Source organism: Muscardinus avellanarius, assembly GCF_963383645.1.
Source record: "Muscardinus avellanarius genome assembly, chromosome: 1".
Taxonomy (NCBI): domain Eukaryota; kingdom Metazoa; phylum Chordata; class Mammalia; order Rodentia; family Gliridae; genus Muscardinus; species Muscardinus avellanarius.
The window spans coordinates 120,468,543-120,494,724 of NC_137786.1; the positions used below are offsets into that span (position 1 = coordinate 120,468,543).

The 26,182-nt window shown below is 46.8% G+C and overlaps 1 protein-coding gene across 1 annotated transcript in view; it reads right to left on the reverse strand.

The window, feature by feature from the left end:
* Positions 1 to 17,076: 17,076 nt before the first annotated feature.
* Positions 17,077 to 26,182, reverse strand: part of GRIK4 (glutamate ionotropic receptor kainate type subunit 4) — a gene marked incomplete at both ends in the record, with an annotated part of 288,755 nt that continues 279,649 nt past the window's right edge. The window contains 2 exons of the mRNA XM_080705143.1: positions 17,077 to 17,433; positions 20,924 to 21,042. Of these exons, the coding sequence (XP_080561269.1) occupies positions 17,077 to 17,433; positions 20,924 to 21,042 (476 nt within the window). The remainder of the gene's footprint in view (positions 17,434 to 20,923; positions 21,043 to 26,182) is intronic.

Here is a 26,182-nt window from a genome sequence, read left to right on the forward strand (position 1 = left end):
ATATGTCTATTTTACATGTGCTTCTAGGACTCTCCCAGCAACACTGCAAGAGATTTATTTTACAAGAAAAATAAAAGAGGGAAGAAAGGAAAAACAGAAGGAGGGAGGGAGGGAGGGGAAGAGGAAGGGAGGAAGGAAGAAAGGAAGGAAGGAAGGAAGGAAGGAAGGAAGGAAGGAAGGAACTGGTGATCATAACTATTGAGTGTCCAAAGCATCCAGCCGCTCATAAGTGGTAGAGCCAGACTTTGACTCAGTTCCAACCTCCCATCAAACCATACCACCTACCTCTGTATTTCTACAATTTGATTAGGAAGGATTCCCTCTGCATAATCTCCTGCAATCATTTCCTATTTTGTTTTACTTCCTTTCAAATGCCATAGAGGACTAGAAGCCATCAGGAAATAAAAATTGCTCTGTTGATCCTTTGAGTAGATTTAATATTCCAGGAGAGAGAGAGAGAGAGAAAAAAAAAAGCAAAATGCTTCTCAATGCTTCACTCTGTTGGTAGCAACAGTGCAGCTGAGTTACTGAATAGTCGAGCCCAGGTTTCTGTTGGTTAACACATTCTCAATTAAAAGCCACTCTTCTGCATGCCTCCCCCCAGGCCTCCGCCTCGTGCATGCATTTGTGACAGGGCGCTGCTTTGGGTTTGTTTTCCAGATCAACAGCACACACTTCCTCCAGGTCAGCTCAAGCACAGTGGCCCTCTCCATATATTATAGGAACATCCAAACCTCAGGACCCCTAAGGAAAAGTTCCTCTGGTAGCAGAAGATCAATAGTTCAACCTCTGAAAACAACTAACTGATGCCTTATCCATGTGATTAAGAATACTTGGGCCACAGCTTAGCTTCCTTATGGCTGGTGTTTGTACTCAATCTTTCATTGTAAAGACTTATCCACATGTAGAGCTTGTTCATTTCCTTTTACCACTGCAAATTGTTACGTGGTATGGCTTAAATCATAGTGCTTTCAGCCCTTCTCAATGTACCTGTAAACTGTTTCCAAGGTATTTTTGTCTCATTTTGATCTGATTTTGTCTGTTTTGCTGTTACAAACTTCTGCAGTGACTATTCTTCTTCATGTCTATTTGTCAAAAATTGCAAGAATTTTTCTAGAGTTTATGCCAAGATAGGAAAATTGATGTTCATAGAGTATTCTTCATCCTTACCTTTACTAGACATGATAAAATTGTTCTCCAGTTTACCTTCTTAACAGCAATGGAGGTATGAGGATTTCCTATGCCCCACTTCCTTACCAGTTCTTGATACAGAGTTATGCATTTTATTAAGCCTACCTGATGGATATGATTTTTTTTTCATCGTGGTTTTGAAGGTCTTCAACTGTTTGGAGGGAAAATATGACTTGGTTACTACGTGAACACGTAGTTGTCCTCTAAATGAGTGGTCTTGCAGAGAAGATGGTATTAAATGAGGTCTCAATGACCATGGGAAAAGAAACCAGCCATTTTTTAGTACTTTGAGCATTCATATTTAAAATGAAAATGTGTTGCAGGCATTCATATTTTGACAGATGGTTAAAGTTCTTCTCTTTTTCTTATGCTACTTACCTTCCTCTGTTCGTATTGGGTTATAGATTTGGTGCTGTCCAAAAAGAAATGCCAAAATTGGCCTCCATCCCCATGGGGGAGGCACTTGCTTAGGACTCTGAAACCTGGCGTTAGACAGTGAACACAGATATGATTCATGATGTTCCCAGCTGCTTGGGTGGGCGTTCAGCCTCTGCTGCATGGAGGTAGGCTGGAAGACAGATAGGGGGATGCCTGTGAAGGGGCCCTGTGAGGATGGACTGTGCTCTGGAGAGCAGCAGCGACTCCTGTGCCCAGATAGTTACTTTTCATCTGTGCTCATCTTCCCTTTTGTTATCTCTGAGCCTTTTAGTGAAGCTGTATTTCTCTATTTGGCCTTACTGCAGCTGATATATGGAATTAAGAAAGGAATCTTAGGTTCACTTAAGTCTGATTTGTGAAAGAGCAGAAGTGGTTCTAGAAACAAAGATGGCAGCAAGGAGGAAGATGAGTCTCAGAAAGGCAGATACCTGGTTATCAAACCTAGCCTCCTGCTCTCAAGTAGAGAGTCTACCTCTGTGTTAGTCAGATTTTTTTTACTATAACAAAATCCTGACATCAGTCAACTTAAAAAGAAGAAAGGTTTTATTTTATTTATTATTATTATTATTATTAATTATTATTATTATTATTATTATTATTATTATTATTATTATTATTATGGTGGTACTGGGGTTCCTGGAAACCCTTCTACCTCCAGGGTACACTCCCAGACCTATTTTTTTATATTTTTATTTGGAAACAGGGTCTCCTAAGCCAGTGAGCCTGGCTTCAAACCTGCGTGATCCTCTTGTCTCCGCTTCCCAAGTGGGGGGATTACAGGTGTGCTCCACCACGCCCGGCAAGAAAGGCTTATTTTGATTCACAGCTTTGGAGGTTTCAGTCCGTGATTGAGTAGCCCTGTTGCTTTGGGGCACTAAATGAGACAGCTTTCACAGCAGTAGTAGGGGGAAATAGATATAGGAGCAGGCAAGGTTCCCACGCTCCCCTTTAAGGGTACACCCTGATGAGCCAAGACCTCTCTCTAGGCCCCACCTCTTAATCACCCACTTGGGGTTCAGGCCTTTAACAACATGGACTTTAGGGAACATTCTGAATCCAAACTATAGCAACCCACTCCAGTTGGAAGAGTTTATTAAAAGAGACTCCAGGTTTCTTACAATTGCTCTTGCCACATGGGCCACAATAGCAAATCCTGGCTGACCCAACTGTGAAGTATGCACTTTGTCTCCTCATTCCTAGCAAGTGAGCACAGGGTCACAGAAAGAGCAGGGCCTTTGAATCCTGGCAAACGTGAGCTCAGATCTCTGCTGGGAGAATGTGGGCACCTTACTTAACTCTGAGCCTCCAATCCTTCAGCTCTAAAGCAGGGGTAATAAGGCAGACTTAGAGAGTTGATCTCGCGTATCAAATATGAACACTTATGCAACAACACCCACTAGACCTGACATGAATGTAGTTCCTGTTATAGTTTCGATCTGGGATGTTGAAGGCTTGGTCATCAGTGTAGCAGTGTCCAGAGGTGGGGCCTTTGACAAGTGACTGGATCATAAGGGTTCCGACCTCATCCATGGATGAAGCCACTGATAGATTCATAATTTGGTGGCATTATCGGGAGTTGGTGGCAACTAGCAGGTGGGCCTTGTGAGAGGAAGCAGGTCACTGGGGGCGTGCCCTTGAAGGGTACCTTATTTATCCCCAACTCTTCCTCACTCTCTGCTTCCCTGCTGCCATGAGGTGAGCCCTTTCTTTTACCATGTCCTCTGCCATGATGCTTCTGCAATGGAGTCTGCTTGCAATGGATCAAAACCTTCAAAACTGTGAGCTGAAATGAACCTTCCAATGATGAAAAGCTGTATGACACAGTTGCTTTCCTTCTCACCCCTTCCCCAGCTCTGCGCAGCACCCTGTGACTGACTCCACAACTGACAGCTGGGGTCCAGACCTCCTGGGCAGGTCTCCCGGTTCCTGGCCCTGTGTGACCTCAAGGTTGACCTCACCCTTGCCAAATTCCCAACTTTGTCTCTGCTACTAGGTAAACCTGACTTCTAATGACGACTTTAGGATTATATTTTTGTAACCCAAAGCAATTAATGTTGACGATAACTGCAGGTACCACAGGTGTATTAAGGAGATACAGCGTCTGAGGACAGTCATTAAAACGAACCCCCAGATCATCCCATTTACCTTTAGGGGAGCATGGCTGTTCAGTGTGAAGTGAGCAGATGTTTCTCTGAAAACCTCAGGAGTAAGTGATGTCCTCACTCCCCTTAGGCAACTGCTTCTCTTCATAACTAGAAAAGATGGGATTATGAATATTCTTGCTACTTTTTGGTCTTAAATTAAGATGCTTTCAGCGATTGGTGGCTTAAGCGGCTAACTTCGTGAAGCCTTTCATCTCTCGGTTTCCATTTCAAATCTGCCTCGGCACCAGTATTCCGCAGGAAGGTGGCCTCCGATAAGAAATCTGAATGGGATCTCAGCCCTATCCTTACCAGTGGCCACTTGATTGCCATCCCTCTGGCAAGGCAGTCTCAGTGGGAAAGAGAAGATGAGAGGAATTTAATGGCTGACCTCTGCTGGCCACCCAGCAGGGTTCTGATTCAGGGGTGGGGGCTAGAATGGCTCTCACTTCTCTCACCATATTATTATTTCTGGGTTGTTTAGGGCTACAAATCTGACATATTTCTCTAGCTCCGCACAGAGACTAAAATACCACTAAAGTCTTCTTCCAACGTATCTCAAATTGTGTGAGTATTACCCAGCATAAAATTCTCAACTTAAAAAAAAAAAAACCTCAATTTTAAAGAGCTGACTTTTTGGGAAAAACACGAAAGAACATTTCTTGAGATAACTGAGATTTGCTTTCTCCATCAGACAATAATTTAGTTATTGTGCTCTGCTTAGTCTTTGGAGATTAGATGTGCATTTTTTTTTAACTAGGTTTAAATTTGCCCGTAATCTCTTTATTTTTCTCAGTGTAAATGTTTTGGGCAACTTCATGGTTTAATAATGAGAAATAAAATTGGAACCTTAGTGACGACTAAGAAAGGGATTTTCATTCCATTGAAGGGACAAATGCCTTGCCAGACAAGCTGCTGCTACCTTTGCCTGAGTGCCAGATGGGGCTTGATGTTATTCCTGTCTTTATGCTCAGGGTAATACTCCAATGTCATTACTTGAAAATCGTTCAAATCCAGCCTTGCTTACAGCCATCTGATTGCTGCGGCCCTATTGATTGGCTGCAGACTGTTAATTGAATGCAAGCCATTTGAGAGGTCCCCAGTCCCCATGTGCCCCTCACGTGCTGCCCATCGGAGCTGGGGCAAGTTGTACAATGGGGGCCCCCGAGATCAGAGTGATCAGATAACCAGGCAGCAGAGAGTACTGTTTCAATATTTCCATCCCAGCAGACTTCACTTAAGATGGAGAGAGAGAGAGAGAGAGAGAGAGAGAGCTATGAGAAGTTTTAAAGACCCCTTTCTAACAAGTTCACTACTGGAGAAAGATACCCGCATTATAGCTCTGTAGCCTAGAATTCTCTCCTTGTCCCAGAGCTGAGAGGAAACACTAGCTGGGTAATTCCCACTGCAAAGAGAGCGGCTCTCTGGTTTCTTTTGCTTGTATAGAATACAGAGGGTCCTCTGAGACATCTGATGAAGAGATCGCCTGGCACCGGGTAGAAGAATGGGAACTGTCTTGAGAAAGACCAACCCATTCTATTGGGGGGGTCATACTGGATGGTTAGAAAAACGCAATCTCAGATTCTTTGGGTATGCCCTTCAGGTATGTCCCAGGCCATCTTTCATTGGCACATACCGCTTCTTTCTAAGGAGCATCCTATAACTACACTTTTGGCATTTCACTGTACATTGTGTTGAACTTGACCTTCAAAACAGATGGAAAATGCCTTGAGAGCAGGAAGCTTATTTTATGTTGTTTTGTGTTTACTGGTTTATTGATTGATAAAGGAGTCAGCAGTTAGGCCATTTGTTATCCCAGCACCTACACACTTAAAGCATCGTGCAAGGCTTGTTTCTCAGTGTACTAGGGGCTGTGGAGAAGTGTGTTAACTAACTTCTTCCTTCTAATAGCTCTCAATCTTGTTGGGTAAGATTGCTGTGTGCAGAGAGAAAGTTAGGTAATAATGCAGTAGTGTGTGGTAGGACACGATGATTCAAAAGTCCACAAAAATGACTAGAGCACACACTTTGGGGAATGAGTGTCTTTGGGTCCTGACATTAGCATGTTTTTTTTTTATACTTTTTGGATTTTTCCAGTTTTCTATAATGTATGTGTGTTACTAATCATAAAAAATAAGACAAATTATGGGTGAGGTACCGATACAGTAACAGAAATTTCATAAAACCAAATTAAGATAGAAGGCCATATGAGTGATCTGGTGAAGGGGTAACTTTGATGTTAAGGACCTTGTTTTCTGTATCTTTCAGTGCGTAGGACAAAAGAATGTTCACAGAAAATGTTTATAGAGCATTTTTGACCATATTATAATAAATTATTGATGAATATAAAGTTTGTTAGTTGATAACAATTCCCTGTTATGCCTTCTGTGGTCACATTTTTTCATTATTAAATATACCTTTTCTACTATTTGTATCTGCATGTTTTAGAACTCCTCAACTAGAGGATAATTTTTGTATAATATGTTGTGATAGTTTGCACATAGAGGTACTTCACCTCCTCTTTTAAGTGAAGGAAGGCCCCATGCTTGGTAATAACAGTATTTCCAAGTCAGACTGAAAAGGATTTTACTAAAAATAGTTAAACTTTGGAGCCAGGCATCTGTATTCAAATCCTGGTTCCATCACTGATTTCTAAATTGATGTGGACCAAGTTTTCTTTTCTGTAAATAAGGAAAATAATATTATCTGGCAATTATTAGAAACTCATTGAAAGATAGTTGTAAATAATAATATTATTGTTATATTACTTACATATTATCATTATCACCTTACTAGGTCATCAACTTCCAACAAAACAGGAGAATGTTTTCTAATATCTATAATTGGTTAAGGTATCTCTGGTACATTAGTTTACATACTTACAGTGACAGGGAACTCAGTGCTTTGCTTGAACCTTCTTCCTTTTGTATTCTGTGCCTCAGAAACACACACACAATTAGTTCTAGAAACCACATGAAATAAAAAATCTTTTTTATACAACCTCATCCATCTTCATATTCCTTAGTTATACCACCAACTTCCCTGTTTCCCCATCAAACAAACAAGCACTCAATAAAGTCTGATCGGTTTAAATTGCTAATTATGTATTTAGTAGTCTGGTTTGGGGATGGTCCTAATGGTAGGGAAATTAACTCAAATGAAGCATGGCTGTTGGAGGACCCTTCCAGATTTGTAAGCCTGGCAAACTTCTAGATCTATAAGGCCTTATATCCAACTTTCCTCAGTTAGATTGTTTTCTATGATCATTGAACATGATTTTTTTTTCAACTAGATGCCTGTTCTGGGAGATTGATGTGTGCTATCCTGAAGCCATGAACCTCATTGTTATTAATCATAAGAATATTATCAGAGGCTCATCTTCTAGTAAACGTCCATCTCTTAAGTAACATATTTAGCATCTCTGATGATGAATGAGCATTATAGAAGCAGGTCGCTTCAAAAGTGAACTCAAAATATTAGTCACCATGGCAGGTATGAAATGTATAGTTGGTGAGTATTGTTCTATAGTATGGTGGGTATAGTTGAATGGATATGCCTATTGTACTTAATATTTTCAAGCATTCCTAATTTTATTGTAGTTTTTGTCATTGTGCATTATTTTCTTCTCTGGATATTAAAAATATAGTTGTATGTTTTTTGTAAAAAGATATTAGAGGTGAACAAAGTTACAGAATTGGGAGTGATTTATCTGATTGTACATCAAAAAGAAAAAGTCCTAGCTAATGAAAACCAAGCAGAAACACATGCACAGTCTTGCCAGGTTTCTATATTTTCTGGAACAAATCCCTGGAGCGCATCCAGTGATTGAACACAACAGAAGATACCCCGGTAAAGATAAAAGGAAAAACTGGGTTTAAATCTCTCCCTTTACCTAGTAGCTCGGTCTTTCATAGCTGTGAAACTCTGGGTATGTTTACTTGAAGATCTCTCTCCCTGTCTCTGTCTCTGTCTCTGTCTCTGTCTCTGTCTCCCTCTCTTCCTTTTTCCCTCTCTGTTGAAAACAGAGTGCCACCACAAGTATTAAATAAACAAATGTGTTTGGCATGTGGGAGATATTGAAGAAATGCTAGTTCCTTCTTCCTTCCTTCCTTCCTTTTTCCTTTCCCCCTTTCTTCTTTCTTTCTTCTTTCCTTCCTTCCTTTTTTCTTTTCCCCTTTCTTCTTCCTTTCTTCTTTCTTTCTTCTTTCTTTCTTCTTTCTTTCTTCTTTCTTTCTTCCTTTCTTCTTTCTTTCTTTCTTCTTCCTTTCTTCTTTCTTTCTTCTTTCTTTCTTTCTTTCTTTCTTCCTTTCTTCTTTCTTCCTTTCTTCTTCCTTCCTTCCTTCCTTTTTTCTTTCCCCCTTTCTCCTTTCTTTCTTCTTCCTTTCCTCTTTCTTTCTTCTTTCTTTCTTTCTTCTTTCTTTCTTTCTTTCTTCCTTTCTTCTTTCTTTCTTCTTCCTTCCTTCCTCTTTCCTTCCTTCCTTTTTTCTTTCCCCCTTTCTCCTTTCTTTCTTCTTCCTTCTTTCTTCTTCCTTCCTTCCTCTTTCCTTCCTTCCTTTTTTCTTTCCCCCTTTCTCCTTTCTTTCTTCTTCCTTTCTTCTTCCTTCCTTCCTCTTTCCTTCCTTCCTTCTTCCTTCCTTCTTCCTTTCTGGGTGGAGCTCAGAGGGTGTCCTACATCTGAGTTAGACCCTCAGTCCTATTTTAGTTTTTATTCTGAAATGGGCTCGCTAAGTTGCTGAGCATCTCACTGAGTGACTAAGACTGAACTTGCACCTGTGATCCTCCTGTCTCAGCCTCCCAAGTGCTGGAATTATAGGAGCACTCCATCATACCTGGTCTGCTCTTTTTTTTACCTAAGTATTAACACTTAGAAAAATAGTAGCATTTTTCAAAACTTGTCAACACTAACCAGACTTCCCGGTATGGTGAGCACTGTAAATGCTAAAGACTATAATGTGTTGATCTTCAAACCATGGTGGTGTTTTCACATTTTAAAAGCAAATAACCATGGGGAAATATGTCTTTTACCGACAAGTCAGGAGAAAACACGGGTTGATATTTATTATTTTGGTAAAGATGACTACATTTTTTTTTTGGTGGTACTGGGGTTCCTGAAAGCCCTTCTACCTCCGGGCTACACTCCCAGACCTATTTTTACATTTTTATTTGGAAACAGGGTCTCCTAATCCAGCGCGCGAGGCTGGCTTCGAACCTGCGTGATCCTCCTGTCTCTGCCTCCCAAGCGCGGGGATTACAAGCGTGCGCCACCACGCCCGGCAAGATGACTACATTTTTTTAGGGTATTCCATTGAAATGAATAGCTCATGAATCAAGTGTCAGTAATTTTATTTTGGAGCAGAAATCACTTTTTCAGGATAATAAAGAGAAAGGAGAGAAGGCTGGTTGGTATTTGGAAAGCTGGCTTAGAAGTTGGGGGGCTCAATTATTATAACCTATGTAGAAGGCAAGAAATAACTGGAGGAAAACATTGCCTTCTACCTACCCTTTGGAGGCAATTCTTTTCCAGTCTGCAAAAATTATCAATCTGCTCTCTCTACCAAACCCATGCCCAGTAAAATAAAGAAACTCGTATTTTTGCTTATAATAAATTATTAAATTTTTCTGCTCATAGTTGCTTTGAATCAAATATGTATTACTATCTCTCTGCCTCTCTCTTTTATACCTGCCACATTTTTATGTACATTTGCTGTCAGTTGAATTTGCCTTATTTATTCATGGGAACCAGGTAGGAGCCAGGAGTTCTCCACACTGTGAAAAGAGAAAAATGAAGCAGATGTTTTCCCTGCACCTTAAAGGCCTTGTCTGGTCGGTGGGAGTAGGGGGTCATGTATCTCTGCCTCGTAAGTGTAATGCAGAAAGTGGTGGGGCTGTAAGAAAGGTGAAGGCGTCCAGGAGAGGGGAGATTATTCCTTGCTTCCTTGGGCAGGCGTCACTGAAGACTTTCCAGGGGAGATGGTTTTAAGCTGGGTTTTAATACAAATAGCTTTGACAATACATACATGAACAGGAAGGGTGTTCCTGGGAGCAGAAACTTCTCAGTGAAGGCTTATAAGCAAGGAATAAAGAGATAGGGACAAGTGATTTGACTACCTAGTGGAGTGGGAGGAAACAAGAAAAGGATCAAGAGAAAGTTGAACTAGCCTTGAATTCTTTAAAAATCATGGCAGCCTCAGCAAACCTACTATTTTACTTAAAACTAAAAGCTAAGCTGGGTGTGGTGGTTCATGCTTGTAATCCCCGCGCTTGGGAGGCAGAGACAGGAGGATCGTGCAGGTTCAAAGCCAGCCGTGCTGGCTTAAGAGACCTGTTTCCAAATTTTAAAAAAAAAACATATGTGTATATATATATATGTGTGTGTGTGTGTGTGTGTGTGTGTGTGTGTGTGTGTATGTGTGTATATGTATGTGTGTATATATATATGTAGGTCTGGGAGTGTATCCTGAAGGTAGAAGGGTTTCCAGGAACCCAAGTACCACCAAAAAACAAAACAAAACAAAACAGCTAGCTGAATTAAAATATTGCTTCTGAATTCTGTACTGGGTTGGTCAACCTACCCACTCTGCTTTTGATGATCTCATTGTCTAAGCCTTCTGAAAACTGCTCTCTGCCTACAGTGGGCACAGCTATGGATGCATACGGAGCATACAGGAGAGTCACTGAATTGCTCTGGGCCCCTCTGCCGGCACTGACACACCACCATGGGACATCCCCATGGCTGCTTACTGATGCCGCAGGAACTTGGTTATGTAGGAGATAGCCGGATGGGGCTTAGGGTTTTAGAAAATCAGCTCAGGTGTGTTATCACTCAGTTGAGAATGGAAAAAAACACCATCTGCCTCATGCATCTACAGATACATTTGGTTAGAAATAGATGGCATCAGAGAGCAGTCACTGAGCAGGGAGCTGGGAATGCAGGGACCATGCCCAGCAGCCTCACCTCGAAGACTGGAGGAGGGCAGTGGTGGGATGACTTGAAATGGACACAAGGAATGCCAAAGGGACCTGCAGGCCTGAGCCAAACTGCTGTGTCCTACCATGCTCACACCTCACTCACACTGCACACTCACACATGACACACATCACGCACACACACATACCATACACACCACATTCACATATACACCGTGTTCACACAGACCACACAACACACACATGCCACATTCAAGACACATACCACACACCACACTCTCACATACACCACGCACACTCAGATACACTGCACACACCACACTCTCACACCTGTCACATACACCACGCACACTCAGATACACTGCACACACCACACTCTCACACCTGTCACACACATATGCCATACTCAACCACACACACCACTCTCATGCATACCACAGGTGCCACATTCACACCACCTGCAACCACACACACATACTTTTACAATACCACACACCATACTCACACACTTTCACACACACCACAAACACACACTGCCTTCACATACCACACTCTCCTTGCACACACATATGCGTTCACACCATGCTCTTACCCACGTACCACATACACAAGCCACACTCACACCATATATTCCATGAGCCACTCATATCACACACATTCCATATTCTTACACACCATACACACACGTCTCAAACACACGCCCCACTTGTACACACACATGCCACACTCATGCACACTATGCACATGCACACTGACAAGAACCATGTGTCTGTGCTAAACTTCTAACACACACACACACACACACACACACACACACACACACAGGTTTAGCTTTTATAAAAAGAGGAAAAAGCTGCAAAGGGAAATGTTAGGCACCTCAGCACAGAACTGTTTGATCTGAGCCTCTGTACACCTGTCTTAAAGTCTCGTCACCACTGCTAGCTGTGGGCTCCTCACTCCTTGGTACCGCTGCCTGCAATGGCTACCTATGGTGACTTCTCTCCTTTGACCTTTACATTTGACCAGGTTTTAGTGATTTAAAGTGCTTTTTTTAGCCCACTTGGTGCTATAGGATTACAGATGATGTAAAATAGAAGCCACATTCTGTTATTTTTAATGGAAAAGCTACTAAAAGTCTAATCAAAGCCATCCGAGTAGAATAACTTCCCAGGCGGACTGCTTTGCTATGGATAACAGGGTGGCTTAATGGATTGAAAAGGAAGACAGTTCTGAACGTTCTCCTACATCAGAAATTTGGGGATTTTGCTCTGTATCAATTTCACATTGGCTCCACGTCGTCGGTTCTGTATTGACACTCCTTCCTCCCCAGTTTCAAAACGAATCCTTTTTCTAAAAAGAGTTCATAATCCACCTCAGATGGTTTAATTGCGCACTTTAGTTAGTCTTTCTGTTCTGTGGGGCGAGGCTGTTTGTCTCTGCAGCTAATTCCGCTAATACAACTCAAAATGCTCAGGAAGGAAGAGTGGTAAGAATCTCTAAATAGCATTGGCAGCGAACTGGAACGAGCATCAAAGGAGCGCCAGGACTCCTCCAAAAGGAATGCGGTGGGTGGGGAAAGAGCAACAATAAACTCTTTTACCAGAAGAAGCTGAATTCATCAACATGAATTAACGACATTTCGCTCCAAGGGAGACGAAGCACAGTCTTGTTTTTCCAGACATCAAAAATATTTTAACAACCTCAAAACACAACTGCTCTCTCCACTAAGCCTTCTCTCGCTGTCTTGGCCACCTGGACCCTGGAGCCCCTCTGAATTTCTACATGGCTTATGTGCCAACCCACATACTCCAGCACCACGGCCCACATCTTGTGGCTTCCTTTTATCCTTTCTTACAGCAGAGCACTGATCTCTGCTTCTATTTCTTCATGATTTCCCAGAGAATCTAAGGTGCTGCTGGGTACTAAGGATGCTGGGCCCAGGTTGGTCACCAGTCCATGAAGAAGTGCCAACAAGATGTGAGACCCTTCTGTCCATTCCTGTTTCTTTCTGATACAACCAAGGGACAACATTAGATTGGGCACCATGAATACTGAGGGGTAGGCAGGATTCTTTAGCTAATTTTCTAGCAGAGGATTTTTGCTTTTATTGGCCTCTCTTCTCTGTAACATAGACCATCCAAGGTATAACCTGTGACTAGGATGAGTCCTCTGTCATTCCACCAACCACCATGCACGGACTGCCTGACATCCTTCAGTCAACCCCAGCCAGGAGAATATCTATATGCCTGCACTTTGTTACCATATGGACATAGGCTATGCTCCATTTCTTTATTTCCCTTCCTGGGACCTCTGATTTTTTTTTTCTTTCTTTCCATTTCTGGTTGTCTGTCTGTCTGTTTTCTCTTTTTTGGTTCCATTGATTTCCTTCTTTCCTGATCTCAGTGCAAGTTCTGCTATTTGTCTCGTGGTATTATTCATATTTTTTTCATTCACCCTTCAGATTTTGAAATTAGTATAAAATTAATCAAATGGAAATGAGAATGTTCTAACCACCCTGCCATAACCACCTTGTCTTAAATGGTCACTCTTAAATAACAGGACCATTTGGTTGACCATTTGGGTTCTAGAATTTAGAGGGACTTTTCCCCTCTGGAAGCCACACTGGGCTATGATATTTTTCCTCTAGGAAATGACTTTTGAAACAGTCACGGCACACCAGAGGACAGCCAGGTTGTCAGCCCCCAAGGGCACTCTACATTTGACCCTGTTGGGGACTTGCCCATGGGGAGAAAATTCTCCCTTCCAGAAGGTGCAGGAGTCACTCAGGCCTGGACAGCTTCAGATGTAGTTTCTTTGTCTTTTCACTTGAACCCAGAAGCATCCTACCCATCCTGCCTCTGGGGTACCTACAGTTCCCCAGCCCTTTTTGCTTATTATTTGGAAATAGGTTCTTGCTAAGTTGCTGAAGGTCTAAGTTGTTGAGGCTGGCCTTGAACCTGCGATCCTTCCGTCTCAGCCTACTAAGTACTGGGATTATAGGCATGAGCCACTAAGGTGTGCCTGGCCAAGGTTCAGTTTTTCTCTTAAGTCCCTATAGGAAGCACTCTGTCTATGCAAGATCTTTATGAAAGGATTCCTTCCCTGAATTTTCCAAACAAGCTTCTTTGTTGTTACCCCAAGAGAGCTGACAACCAGTCAGGAATCAAATCCCCCTTATCATTTGCAGACTACTTTACCTGGCTGTGACCGCCCCACCAGTGGGGGCCATGGGTGATTCTCTCCAGCTTCACTTCCAACACCAATCTGCCCTGTCTGAAACACCCAGCCTGTTCTGGCCACGTACACCACGGGGAAGTCCCCCTTGAATTCCAGAAGAAGATTAAACTCCTTGGAATCCAAATCTAATGAAGGTTCACAGAGTGGTCCCGGGTGGATTGGTTATCGTGATATTTCAGTCTCACCTAACCAATAAGAGGGCGGGCTGGCAAGTTCCCAGAATGAATATTCTCATATGAGCATTGGATTCGAGGGAGCCAAAAGCTTTTGGGCCCTCTGTGCGCTCAGCTTACACCCCACCTGGGTTCTGAGGTGCAGATCTTGTGACGGTTGAGGCCCTCCAGAGCAATTAAAAGAAGTAAAGCAAAGTATTATATTTTAATTGATGCAATCTTCAAGCTCCCAGTGGGATCTGGGGTGATATCTGACTAGAGTTACCCGGGTATCAGTAGATGGCTATTCCGTGAAAGTGCATTTAGGAAGACAAAGCCCCTCGAATCCTGAACTTCATTAACATGTGTATCCGTCTGGGGGCTGGGGGAGATTGGCTCAGACTCCCAGGACTAAAAATTGAAAGAAGCCACCTAGACTTTTCTGAGATCTGAACAAAGAGTCAAAAAGGGGAGGGGGGAGGGGGAGAGGGAGGTGGAGAGAGACAGAGAAGGGCGGTGGAAGGCCCAAAATGGCTTTCTATTTTTATTTGCTTTTAGTGCCTCCTACCTGGGTATTAGGAACAGCAAATCTTTTTTTTTTTTTTTTTTTTTTTTTCACACCAGAACAGCTTCCACTCATCACTAACATTTCAGGGTTTGTTTGTTTTATTGTAAATATTCCAGTTGAAGAAAGATAAACAGACAAGGAAAAAGAAAACCTGCTTTATCCAGTACACAGAGTCAGATAGAAAATACAGACTAGAAATGAAAGCTCTGACCAATGAATAAAAAGCGGAGACAAACCAAGGAAGAGAATCAGCTGGTTCCAGTTTGCGAGGCAGCTGCAGGGCGGTGGAGATAGTCTTCTCTTTATCCCACACGGTGAGAGAGACAGACTTTATAAATGATGCATGAGACATTTAGTCCAGTAACCATTAAAAAATGTCTGCTATTGATCAAGATATCTGACTCATAAAAATGAGTTAAAAACAAACAAACAAAAACCTGCCTGCCCCAAATGTGATCTGACAGGAGGGACCACAAAAAAAAGTGGGGCTTTTCAGAAAGTCAGAAGCATAGGATGGAGCTGTGGGGCTGGAGCTGGTGGTCCCTGTGGGGGTCTGTGGGCCTTCAAGGCTTGACACAAGATTCAAAACAAACAAACAAACAAAAAGCCACTCAAGGGGCCTGCTGTCATGGGATGGTTAAAAAGAAAAATGAAAAGGGATTCAAATTTGTGAGATAGAAGAGGTCAGCTTAGGACAAATCTGGCATCCTGCCTAGAAATACTCAGGGTACCGTTTGTCCCCCCAGAATGGCAGCTCTAACTAGCTGTCCTGGCACAGAGAGGATGTGGACCTACCAAAAGGCAAAAGCATGGAATTAAGCCCGACATCTCTAAAAAGGTCTTTATTTTAGTACATTCAGAACTGAAGCAACTGGGGGGGGGGCAGGGGAGGGGTGTGGAGTCTGCTTCTCTTTCTCTTTCTCTGAATTGTCTAAGTTTACAATCAGAAGTTGCATAGAATTTGTTTTCCATCAGAAAAGGACAACTCTGCGTGAAACTCTCAACTGGTGGCCCAAGCAAAGGTCACGCAGCTGCTGGGAAGCTTGTGCCCTCTTGTCTCCCATCAGAGTACTCTGCCCTCTGCACACCTCCCGCAAGCAGAGTAGCGGCCTGCCATCACTGGGAAACCCAATGGCATCAGAAACCCTAGTCTGGGGGTGGAAAGAAAGTCACTCAAGGAGATTGCTGCCCAGGCTGAGGTTAGGACTCAAGTTCCTGGTTCCCAGGCCTGTGATTGACCAAGAGATTCCGCCCCTCTCAAAAAGATGGGCAAATTCTTGATTGCTTAAGGTCTTTCCACGTAAGAATTACACACACACACCCACACACCCACTCACATCCAGGTCTCAAGTCTTGGTGCAAGAAATCCCCCAGTCCTTGGTGGCCCTATGGCTGGGGTTTTGCAGGAAGCTTCCAAGTTTGGTTAAAAAGTGTGCACCATACCACAGGTAGAGCAGGTGGCCCTGTCCTTCCTCCTGTCAAGGAAGAAGACAAGGCCAAGGTGTGGCAACTTTCTATTTGCCTTCTCATTTCATGTTCTTTCTTTTCTTCATCTTCAGATACCACACACACACACACACACACACACACACACACACACACACACACACACCCCATACCCAACTGAAGAACAGTAAAAGTCAGAAAAATAAGGAGAAAGAAGAGACCAATTAACCCTTGAAATCCCAGGCCTTTTTATGGACTCTTTGAGTTGAGTGCACTCTGGGCTAGTTGCAATTTGGCATTTTAAAAAGTGCTTGACTAGACATCTGTGTGAGTACCACCGCCTGCTTCTTCCTTGGAGCCCCTCCCACACTCTCCCAGGCCCCCAGTCAGGCAGGGAGGGGAGCAGAGAGGTCAGTACCTAAAGTCTGATGTGCTGACAACTCTGTATCCAAAAGTTGAAGAAAAGGGAATAGGGATTATTTAGACTTCCATTCTATTAAAAAAAAAAAAAAAAAAAAAAGACCCAAACCATAAAGCAAGTGAACAGAACCAAAAATATGGCAAAAGAAGAAGGGAGAGGAAGGAAAAGAACATAAACAAAAATATACAAATCCAGAAAAGAAAAACTTCCCTGTTGAGTTTAATTTTTGTCGTTTTTCCTGTAAGAACTAGACCCAAGTACACAATGGCCCCTTCCTCGGGGGAAATTGAACTGATGAGTCCATCCACTCCGTGGGCTGGTCAGGGCAGGGTCCCCCACCCCAGACTGTGAGGGTGTAAGGGAGGTCCCGGGCCCACAGGGACAGCATCCCTTCCCGTTCGGGTTTCAGGGTCTCTGGGCCACTGCGTGCCGTCTGCCGCTGGCCGGAGCGTCAGGTCCTCCATGGTTTTGTAAAGTGACTGGGTCCCGATGGGGGCAAGTGTGGACACTGTGCAAGCTCCGCTCTTGCGCCCGCGGCGTGCCCAGCCTCCCGCGCTACTCGGGCTCGCTGCTGTTGGTGGTCTTCTCCCACTCCAGGCTCTCCTCGCTGCGGGCCGGCGACGGCCGCGCGCGCAGGCCCTGGAAGCGGCGGCACTCGGGGCACACGCGGATGTGCGTGCAGCCGCGGGCCACCAGGGCGGCCTCCTGGGCCAGTCTCTGCGCCAGCTGGTCCGGCTCCCCCGCCCCGCACAGCTTGCCGTTGCTGAGCGTGGCCGTGCTGCGGGGCCGGCGCTCCTCCGGGGCCGGGGGCCGGGGCTGCGGGACCCCAGCGCGCCGCCGGCGCGGGTGGAGGCTATCCTGACACAGGACGATGCTGCGCAGCTCCGTCACCATCTCCTGGCACACGGACACCTGGGGAGACAGCAGGACAGAGCCAGCCTCTCAGAGCCGCGGGTCTGCGCGGCGGGGTGAGCGACCGGCTGGCAGAGCCTACCCCCCTATTACAGAGATGACTAACAGCCAGTTGCCTCGCTCACAGCCGCCTCCCTGTCATCCAACATTCCCTCCGCGGGCTGCACACTTTGAAACCCCACCAGCTCAACCTCTTGGGAAAGGGCAGGACCCACTTTCTCACTCTTCCATTCAGTGCTGCTTTCTTCTGCTGAGCTCATTCCTATTCCCCAATTTTTCATCCCTTGGTCCACCCAGCTCAGTTTTGGAAGCCTACAAACGACCTGTCTACCAGGCCAGTCACTCAAGTATTTGGGAAAGCCACCATGACTCCATGAACATTGTATTCAGCCACAGGATTCTTGTTTCTTTCAAGCAACTTGTGGTGGCTGGAGTGGGCGCCTTCTGCTAATAACTAAAGCCAGAGAGCGCTCCACTGCCACAGGTCCACAGTCCCCTAATATGAAATGCTTGGTTCCAGCTGTTTCATAATTCAGAATACTTTGGATTCTAGGAAGGTAATATAATGAACCAACAGTGTATTATGTGTCACACCCAAGGAGCCTGGGGCAGATTCTATATTCAAACATGGTAATAGTTCTATAGCAAGATGTATATACGCTCATAGAAAGTGAGATAAAGACCACATACGTTTGCCGAGTTTTGTCATTGAATGCATTTGCACCACACTTACAGAGAACTTGAAACCTCCCAAGCTTTCTGGACTAGAGGACTGTGGATAAAGAGTTGTGAGTTGTGCTGCAACGATTACTATTACATCCTGCTCACAGATGTGGAAATGAGGGCTCAGAGAAGTTGCATGACTAGTCACAAAATTGGAAAATAAGCAGATGGCTGAGATTTTGAACATAAACCTATCTAACCACAAAGCCCATGTGTACACTGTTGAGTCCTCTTCTCTTAGCTGGAAAGGACACTTTTCTAGACATGATGGAACAAGAAGCCTTCTATTCTTCCATGTTCCCTTTTCTAGTTCTGTCTGTGGGACAGATGTTCTACCATAGTCAAACAGCCTTTACTTCCCCTTCAGCTACCAAGAGTGCTCTCCCTCTCATTGAGTTTCTCAGTGCACATACAGACCATGGGTAAGTTTCGTTTTCTTTCTTTCTTTCTTTCTTTCTTTCTTTCTTTCTTTCTTTCTTTCTTTCTTTCTTTCTTTCTAGAAAAACCAAGTGTGAAGCAGCAACAGATAGTGTCATCTAGAATTTGGCCCATGTTAGGATTTCAGACAAGAAGTCTAGACCCATCATTGTTAATTGCATTACTAGATTTTTAAAAAATACACTAGCCTGTTTAGTAATACTAAACAACTGGTGGCAAGTCACTTAACCTTCCTGTGGTTCTAGTAATAATTGTAACAACAACAACAACAACAACAACAAACCACCGCAACCTGCCTAATCCATCACAGGTGATGAGACTGTAACAACATGCATTTAGTGACTGCTTGCAGGTGTCAAGCACCTTGCTTTGGAAAACCTAGGTCACACCTAGGTCAGGGTGATGTGGGGGAGGAGAAAGGATTGGCTCCACTGGTCCAGGGGAGAAGGCAGGAGAAATGAGGAAGCTTTCAGAGGGAAGGAATCACCTGCATTAGGTATGATGGAATTAGTAAGCACCACCACAATTTAAAGAGTGGGCAAAAGGAGAGCAGAACCAGAGAGAAAAGTACGAGGGGAATCAAGAGAGCTGAGTACTATCCAAGGCAAAGGAGGAAAGATTCTGGAAAAACCTGTCCACATCATTCAGGGGCACACTGAGGTCCAATAAGACCCAGTGGGTTATCTTTGGTTTTGTCCTTTGGAAGAGGTCAGAACTCTTAGCAATGGCGTTTGAGGACAAGGGTGGAGAGTTCAGGCTGGCCTGGATAGAGGAGATGATGGAATTAAAGCTGATTATCATCAGACACCCTTGGTTGGAAAGAGCAATAGTAATATTGCTTTTTTTGCGATACTGGAGATGGAACCCAGGGGCATTCTACCTCCAAACTACACCCCCAGCCCTATTTTTTATTCTTTATTTTGAAACAGGGTCTCACTGAGTTGCAAAGGGCCTCATTAAGTAGTAACTGAGACTGTCCTAGAACCATGATCCTCCCGTCTCAGCCTCCCAAATACTGGGATTACAAGTATGCACCACCATGTCCAACTATTGCTATTATTTTTAAATATGGGATAAGTGAGGCATATTTATAGACTTTGGGAAGAGAGCTGGCAGAAAAAATACAGGGGATATGGGATAATCTTAGAGGAGCTGAGGATCGAGGCAGAGACAGGACTGGGACATTTGCTGCTGCTGTGGATATAGCCCTGGCTCGATTTTTAGGTGAAGGTTTTCATTTGGGGCTGGTCAATTCTGATTTCTCAGTGAGGTGGGAAGTAAGAGCAGAGGGTATGAGTAGTGGGTGATGGTACAAGAGATCTATGTGAAGACTGAAGAAGCTGAGCTCAGAAGAGGGAAAGAACTGACAGGCAATGTTGAGTCAAGGTTCCATATTAAGTGGAACTACAAAGGCTTCTGGGGCATGGGCTGGGTAGTCATGAGATGCTTCTCCAGCACCAATTAGAGGAAGGGGGTTCTAGAAAGATCCAGAGTTGAAATCTTAAGGTAGAGCCTAATGTACTTAAAAAAAAAAAAAAACCTCATAATGCAATTAACATGCAAGGCTTTGTACACCTTCCCTGAGGTAGAAGGGAAGAAGAATGGGACAGTCTTCTCAGACTCTTACTTCAGGGTAAAGTTTATATTAGCCCAGCCTCTAAGGCACAACTGGTAAATTAAAAATAGGCCTGGGGTGATGCTCACCCTTAGGTTCAATCCCTAGTACCAAAAAAAAAAAAAAAAAAAAACCCAACAAACTATTGTTTGTCCTGTCCCCCCACCCCTTTTTGTTAATTGAGGCACAACTGGCAAATTAAATTTACTCAAAATCCCTGGGAAGGAAGATAAGATTCTTGGCTCATGTAAGTTGGGATAACTTTAAGGGTCTTTATCCTGTAAAGCAAAAACATACTCAGACTGGAAGGACAGAGTCACATTTCTATTAGTAAACCTGGTTCGTGTGTGTGTGTGTGTGTGTGTGTGTGTGTGCCATGCTACATCTGAAACTATAGCTCTACAAGGCTTTGTTGTTCATATTTTTCACATATTTATTTGCTAGGTGTTTCAAAGAAGAATCTGAAGCCCAGAGAGGTTGGTTCCCTTTCCATGGTTGTGTGGTTGGCAAGTGATAAAGCATGAAGGTGGATGTCCTACCCTAGGGACTAGGATCCTTTCCATGGCACAGTTCCACACCATCTTAAAGGATTTCCCAGGTAAAAACAACAACAAAAAAAAAAACACAAAAAACAAACAAACAAAAACATGCAGAGACGGCTGTGAGCTCTACCTCACTACATGCATTAGCTGTCATACCCCTGTGGAAATTTACCTCGGTTGCTTCTGAGTGTCTGAGAGTCCATAAAAACTCCAACATAGCCATAAAAATGGCCACGATTAAGCCACAAATAAGAACCACAAAGATTCCACCAATATTCTCCATTCCCAAGCCTATAAGAAAATGACAAAAATTATTGTAAAAGAGTAGGAAGACATAATCATTTTACCAACAGTGAGGAAGTCATTTAAACAAACAGAACTTGAGTCTTGCAAATGTTTTAAACAAATATTCCTGGAAGAGATTTCATTATTCATTTGAGGGGAAAATGCAGGGTAGTGGAATGAAATGGGGGAGGGAGATCTAGGTGTAAATGAAGGAGACTGGAGAAGCCACAAAAGGGAGCCTGGAGAGGGGAGGGGAGGGGAAGGGAAGGGAAGGGAGGGGAGGGGAGGGGAGGGGAGGGGAGGATCTTCCTAAGAAAAGGGCACAGGTAGTTGGGCAGTGGCACATGCTTGTAATCCCAGCATTTGGGAGGCTGAGACAGGAGGAACACAGGTTCTCAGCCAGTTTCAGCTACTTAGTGAGGCCCTCTGCAATTCAGTGAGACCCTGTTTCAAAATAAAGAATAAAAAAATAGGGCTGGAGGTGTAGTTCAGTGGTAGAAGGCCTCTGGGTTCTACCCCCAGTACCTAAAAAAATTATATCTATTTTTGTTACTAGGGATTGAACCCAAGGGCATTACACTGGTGAGCTCCACCCCAATCTCTATTTTTAATTTTTAATTTTGATACAAGGGTATAGCTAGGTTTCTGAGAGTCTCACTGCTTGCAGAGGCTGTCCTTGAACCTATGATCCTCCTGTCTCTGCCTTCCAAGTACTGGGACTACAAGTATGTGCCACCATGTCCAGCTCACAGGACAAATTTGATTTAGTTTATAGCAACATGCCATCAAGATACCTATAAATTCTAGAAGTTTTATAAAAATTTTAGTCAATCTTCCTGACATGGTGTCAGTGTCATATAAAGCAACTGTTCTGACCAAACTATGAATAGAAAAGATGTTTACCAGAATCACCATGGCACAGGTAGAGCATCCCTAACTCCAAAATCAAATCTGAAACATTTGCAGCACCTGGGTGATGCTCAAAGATTTTCTGATTTCAGATCATTTAAAACTTCAGAATTTAGGATTAAGGATGCTTAACCAGCAAATATTTCAAAATCTGAAAAGCTTAGAAATCAGAAACACTTCTGGTCCCAAACATTTCAGGGAAAAGATACTCAATATGTTATTAAAGCATGTATTTGGAAAGTAAAACCTTTTATCCCACTAGACTAATGTGTCCCAAATCTAGCTACCATCAGAATTGCCAGAAAATTTTATTAAAAATAGAAATTCCTAGTCTTTACCCCAGACCCACTGAATCAGTATCTCTGGAGATGTTTCCCCAGGAAATTGTATTTTTTTTTTTTTATATATTTACTTGTTTCAAAAATAAAATTTTATTTTATTTTATTTTATTTTTTTATTTTTTTAATTAATTTATTTTTTAAATTGGTGCATTGTAGTCATATATCAATCACATTGGAGTACAAGACTTGAGAGGATATACAAGCACACATCATCCAATTAGCCCTCCTCCAGCCCCCGTCCCATTCCCTCCCCCTCCCTCCATCCCACACTTCTTTGGTGATTTACTTTGATACATTTGTTTATGTACCTCCTGCATTTTAAAGAGGCTCCGTCCTCCAGTATTACATACCCTCTGATTGATCACATTAGTTGCTTCACTATAGGGCCCTTTCTATAGCTCAACCTCTTCCTGTTGCCCTTTTCCTCCTAGTTATTGCTGATTAAGAGAAGCGTCTGATTTATATTTTCTGCGATATTTCTCTGTGCATGCTGCGTTGCAAGTACCAATCCCACTCTTGATGGTCCCAGTAGTGGCCTGGCTACTCAGTGGACTGATCCAGACCTCGCTGGCTCACGCAGCGGCCTTGCCTCATGGGAGGACCCAGTTCTGGTCTCGCTGGCCCATGAACCGGTCAAACCCCTAAGCTGGCTTTGGTCCCGACCTTGGAGGCCGCAGGAGTGAACTTGCCTCACGCCAGGCTCCGATGCTGGCCATTGGCCCCTGCACCGGTCTAACCCCTTGGCAGGATTCCAATCCCGGCCTCGGAGGCCCCAACACTGGTAATGCCTCACGGCAGGCTCCGATGCCGGCCTCACTGGCCCCAGCACCGGCCTAACCCCTTGACAGGCTCTTATCCTGGCCTCAGAGGCCCCAGTACCGGCCTTGCCTCACGGCAGGCTCCGATGCCGGCCTCGCTGGCCCCAGCAGCGGCCTAACCCCTCGGCAGGCTCCGATCCCGGCCTCGGAGGCCCCAGCACTGGTCATGCCTCAAGGCAGGCTCCGATGCCGGCCTCGCTGGCCCCAGCACCGGCCTAGCCCCTTGGCAGGCTCTTATCCTGGCCTCGGAGGCCCCAGTACCGGCCTTGCCTCACGGCAGGCTCCGATGCCGGCCTCGCTGGCCCCAGCACCGGCCTAACCCCTCGGCATGCTCCGATCCCGGCCTCGGAGGCCCCAGGACTGGTCATGCCTCACGGCAGGCTCCGCTGCCGGCCTCGTTGGCCCCAGCACCGGCCTAACCTCTCGGCAAGCTCTTATCCTGGCCTCGGAGGCCCCAGTACCGGCCTTGCCTCACGGCAGGCTCCGATGCCGGCCTCACTGGCCCCAGCAGCGGCCTAACCCCTCGGCAGGCTCCGATCCCAGCCTCAGAGGCCCCAGTACCGGCCTTGCCTCAAGGCAGGCTCCGATGCCGGCCTCGCTGGCCCCAGCACCGGCCTAACCCCTTGGCAGGCTCTTATCCTGGCCTCGGAGGCCCCAGTACTGGCCTTGCCTCACAGCAGGCTCCGATGCCGGCCTCGCTGGCCCCAGCACCGGCCTAACCCCTCGGCATGCTCCGATCCCGGCCTCGGAGGCCCCAGCACTGGTCATGCCACACGGCAGGCTCCGCTGCCGGCCTCGTTGGCCCCAGCACCGGCCTAACCCCTCGGCAAGCTCTTATCCTGGCCTCGGAGGCCCCAGTACCGGCCTTGCCTCACGGCAGGCTCCGATGCCGTCCTCGCTGGCCCCAGCACCGGCCTAACCCCTCGGCAGGCTCTTGTCCTGGCCTCGGAGGCCCCAGTACCGGCCTTGCCTCACGGCAGGCTCCGATGCCGGCCACGCTGGCCCCAGCACCAGCCTAACCCCTCGGCAGGCTCCGATCCCGGCCTCGGAGGCCCCAGCACTGGTCATGCCTCAAGGCAGGCTCCGATGGCGGCCTCGCTGGCCCCAGCACCGGCCTAACCCCTTGGCAGGCTCTTATCCTGGCCTCGGAGGCCCCAGCACTGGTCATGCCTCATGGCAGGCTCCGCTGCCGGCCTCGTTGGCCCCAGCACCGGCCTAACCCCTCGGCAAGCTCTTATCCTGGCCTCGGAGGCCCCAGTACAGGCCTTGCCTCACGGCAGGCTCCGATGCCGGCCTCGCTGTCCCCAGCACCGGCCTAACCCCTCGGCAGGCTCTTATCCTGGCCTACAGGCCCCAGTACCGGCCTTGCCTCAAGGCAGGCTCCGATGCCGGCCTCACTGGCCCCAGCACTGGCCTAACCCCTCGGCAGGCTCTTATCCTGGCCTCGGAGGCCCCAGTACCGGCCTTGCCTCACGGCAGGCTCCGATGCCGGCCTCACTGGCCCCAGCAGCGGCCTAACCCCTCGGCAGGCTCCGATCCCGGCCTCAGAGGCCCCAGTACCGGCCTTGCCTCACGGCAGGCTCCGATGCCGGCCTCGCTGGCCCCAGCAGCGGCCTAACCCCTCGGCAGGCTCCGATCCCAGCCTCGGAGGCCCCAGCACTGGTCATGCCTCAAGGCAGGCTCCGATGCCGGCCTCGCTGGCCCCAGCACCAGCCTAGCCCCTTGGCAGGCTCTTATCCTGGCCTCGGAGGCCCCAGTACCGGCCTTGCCTCACGGCAGGCTCCGATGCCGGCCTCGCTGGCCCCAGCACCGGCCTAACCCCTCGGCATGCTCCGATCCCGGCCTCGGAGGCCCCAGCACTGGTCATGCCTCACGGCAGGCTCCGCTGCCGGCCTCGTTGGCCCCAGCACCGGCCTAACCCCTCGGCAAGCTCTTATCCTGGCCTCGGAGGCCCCAGTACCGGCCTTGCCTCACGGCAGGCTCCGATGCCGGCCTCACTGGCCCCAGCAGCGGCCTAACCCCTCGGCAGGCTCCGATCCCGGCCTCAGAGGCCCCAGTACCGGCCTTGCCTCACGGCAGGCTCCGATGCCGGCCTCGCTGGCCCCAGCACCGGCCTAACCCCTCGGCAGGCTCCGATCCCGGCCTCGGAGGCCCCAGCACTGGTCATGCCTCAAGGCAGGCTCCGATGGCGGCCTCGCTGGCCCCAGCACCGGCCTAACCCCTTGGCAGGCTCTTATCCTGGCCTCGGAGGCCCCAGTACTGGCTTTGCCTCACGGCAGGCTCCGCTGCCGGCCTCGCTGTCCCCAGCACCGGCCTAACCCCTCGGCAGGCTCTTATCCTGGCCTAGAGGCCCCAGTACCGGCCTTGCCTCAAGGCAGGCTCCGATGCCGGCCTCACTGGCCCCAGCACTGGCCTAACCCCTCGGCAGGCTCTTATCCTGGCCTCGGAGGCCCCAGTACCGGCCTTGCCTCACGGCAGGCTCCGATGCCTGCCTCGCTGGCCCCAGCAGCGGCCTAACCCCTCGGCAGGCTCCGATCCCAGCCTCGGAGGCCCCAGCACTGGTCATGCCTCAAGGCAGGCTCCGATGCCGGCCTCGCTGGCCCCAGCACCGGCCTAGCCCCTTGGCAGGCTCTTATCCTGGCCTCGGAGGCCCCAGTACCGGCCTTGCCTCACGGCAGGCTCCGATGCTGGCCTCGCTGGCCCCAGCACCGGCCTAACCCCTCGGCATGCTCCGATCCCGGCCTCGGAAGCCCCAGCACTGGTCATGCCTCACGGCAGGCTCCGCTGCCGGCCTCGTTGGCCCCAGCACCGGCCTAACCCCTCGGCAAGCTCTTATCCTGGCCTCGGAGGCCCCAGTACCGGCCTTGCCTCCCGGCAGGCTCCGATGCCGGCCTCACTGGCCCCAGCAGCGGCCTAACCCCTCGGCAGGCTCCGATCCCGGCCTCAGAGGCCCCAGTACCGGCCTTGCCTCACGGCAGGCTCCGATGCCGGCCTCGCTGGCCCCAGCACCGGCCTAACCCCTCGGCAGGCTCCGATCCCGGCCTCGGAGGCCCCAGCACTGGTCATGCCTCAAGGCAG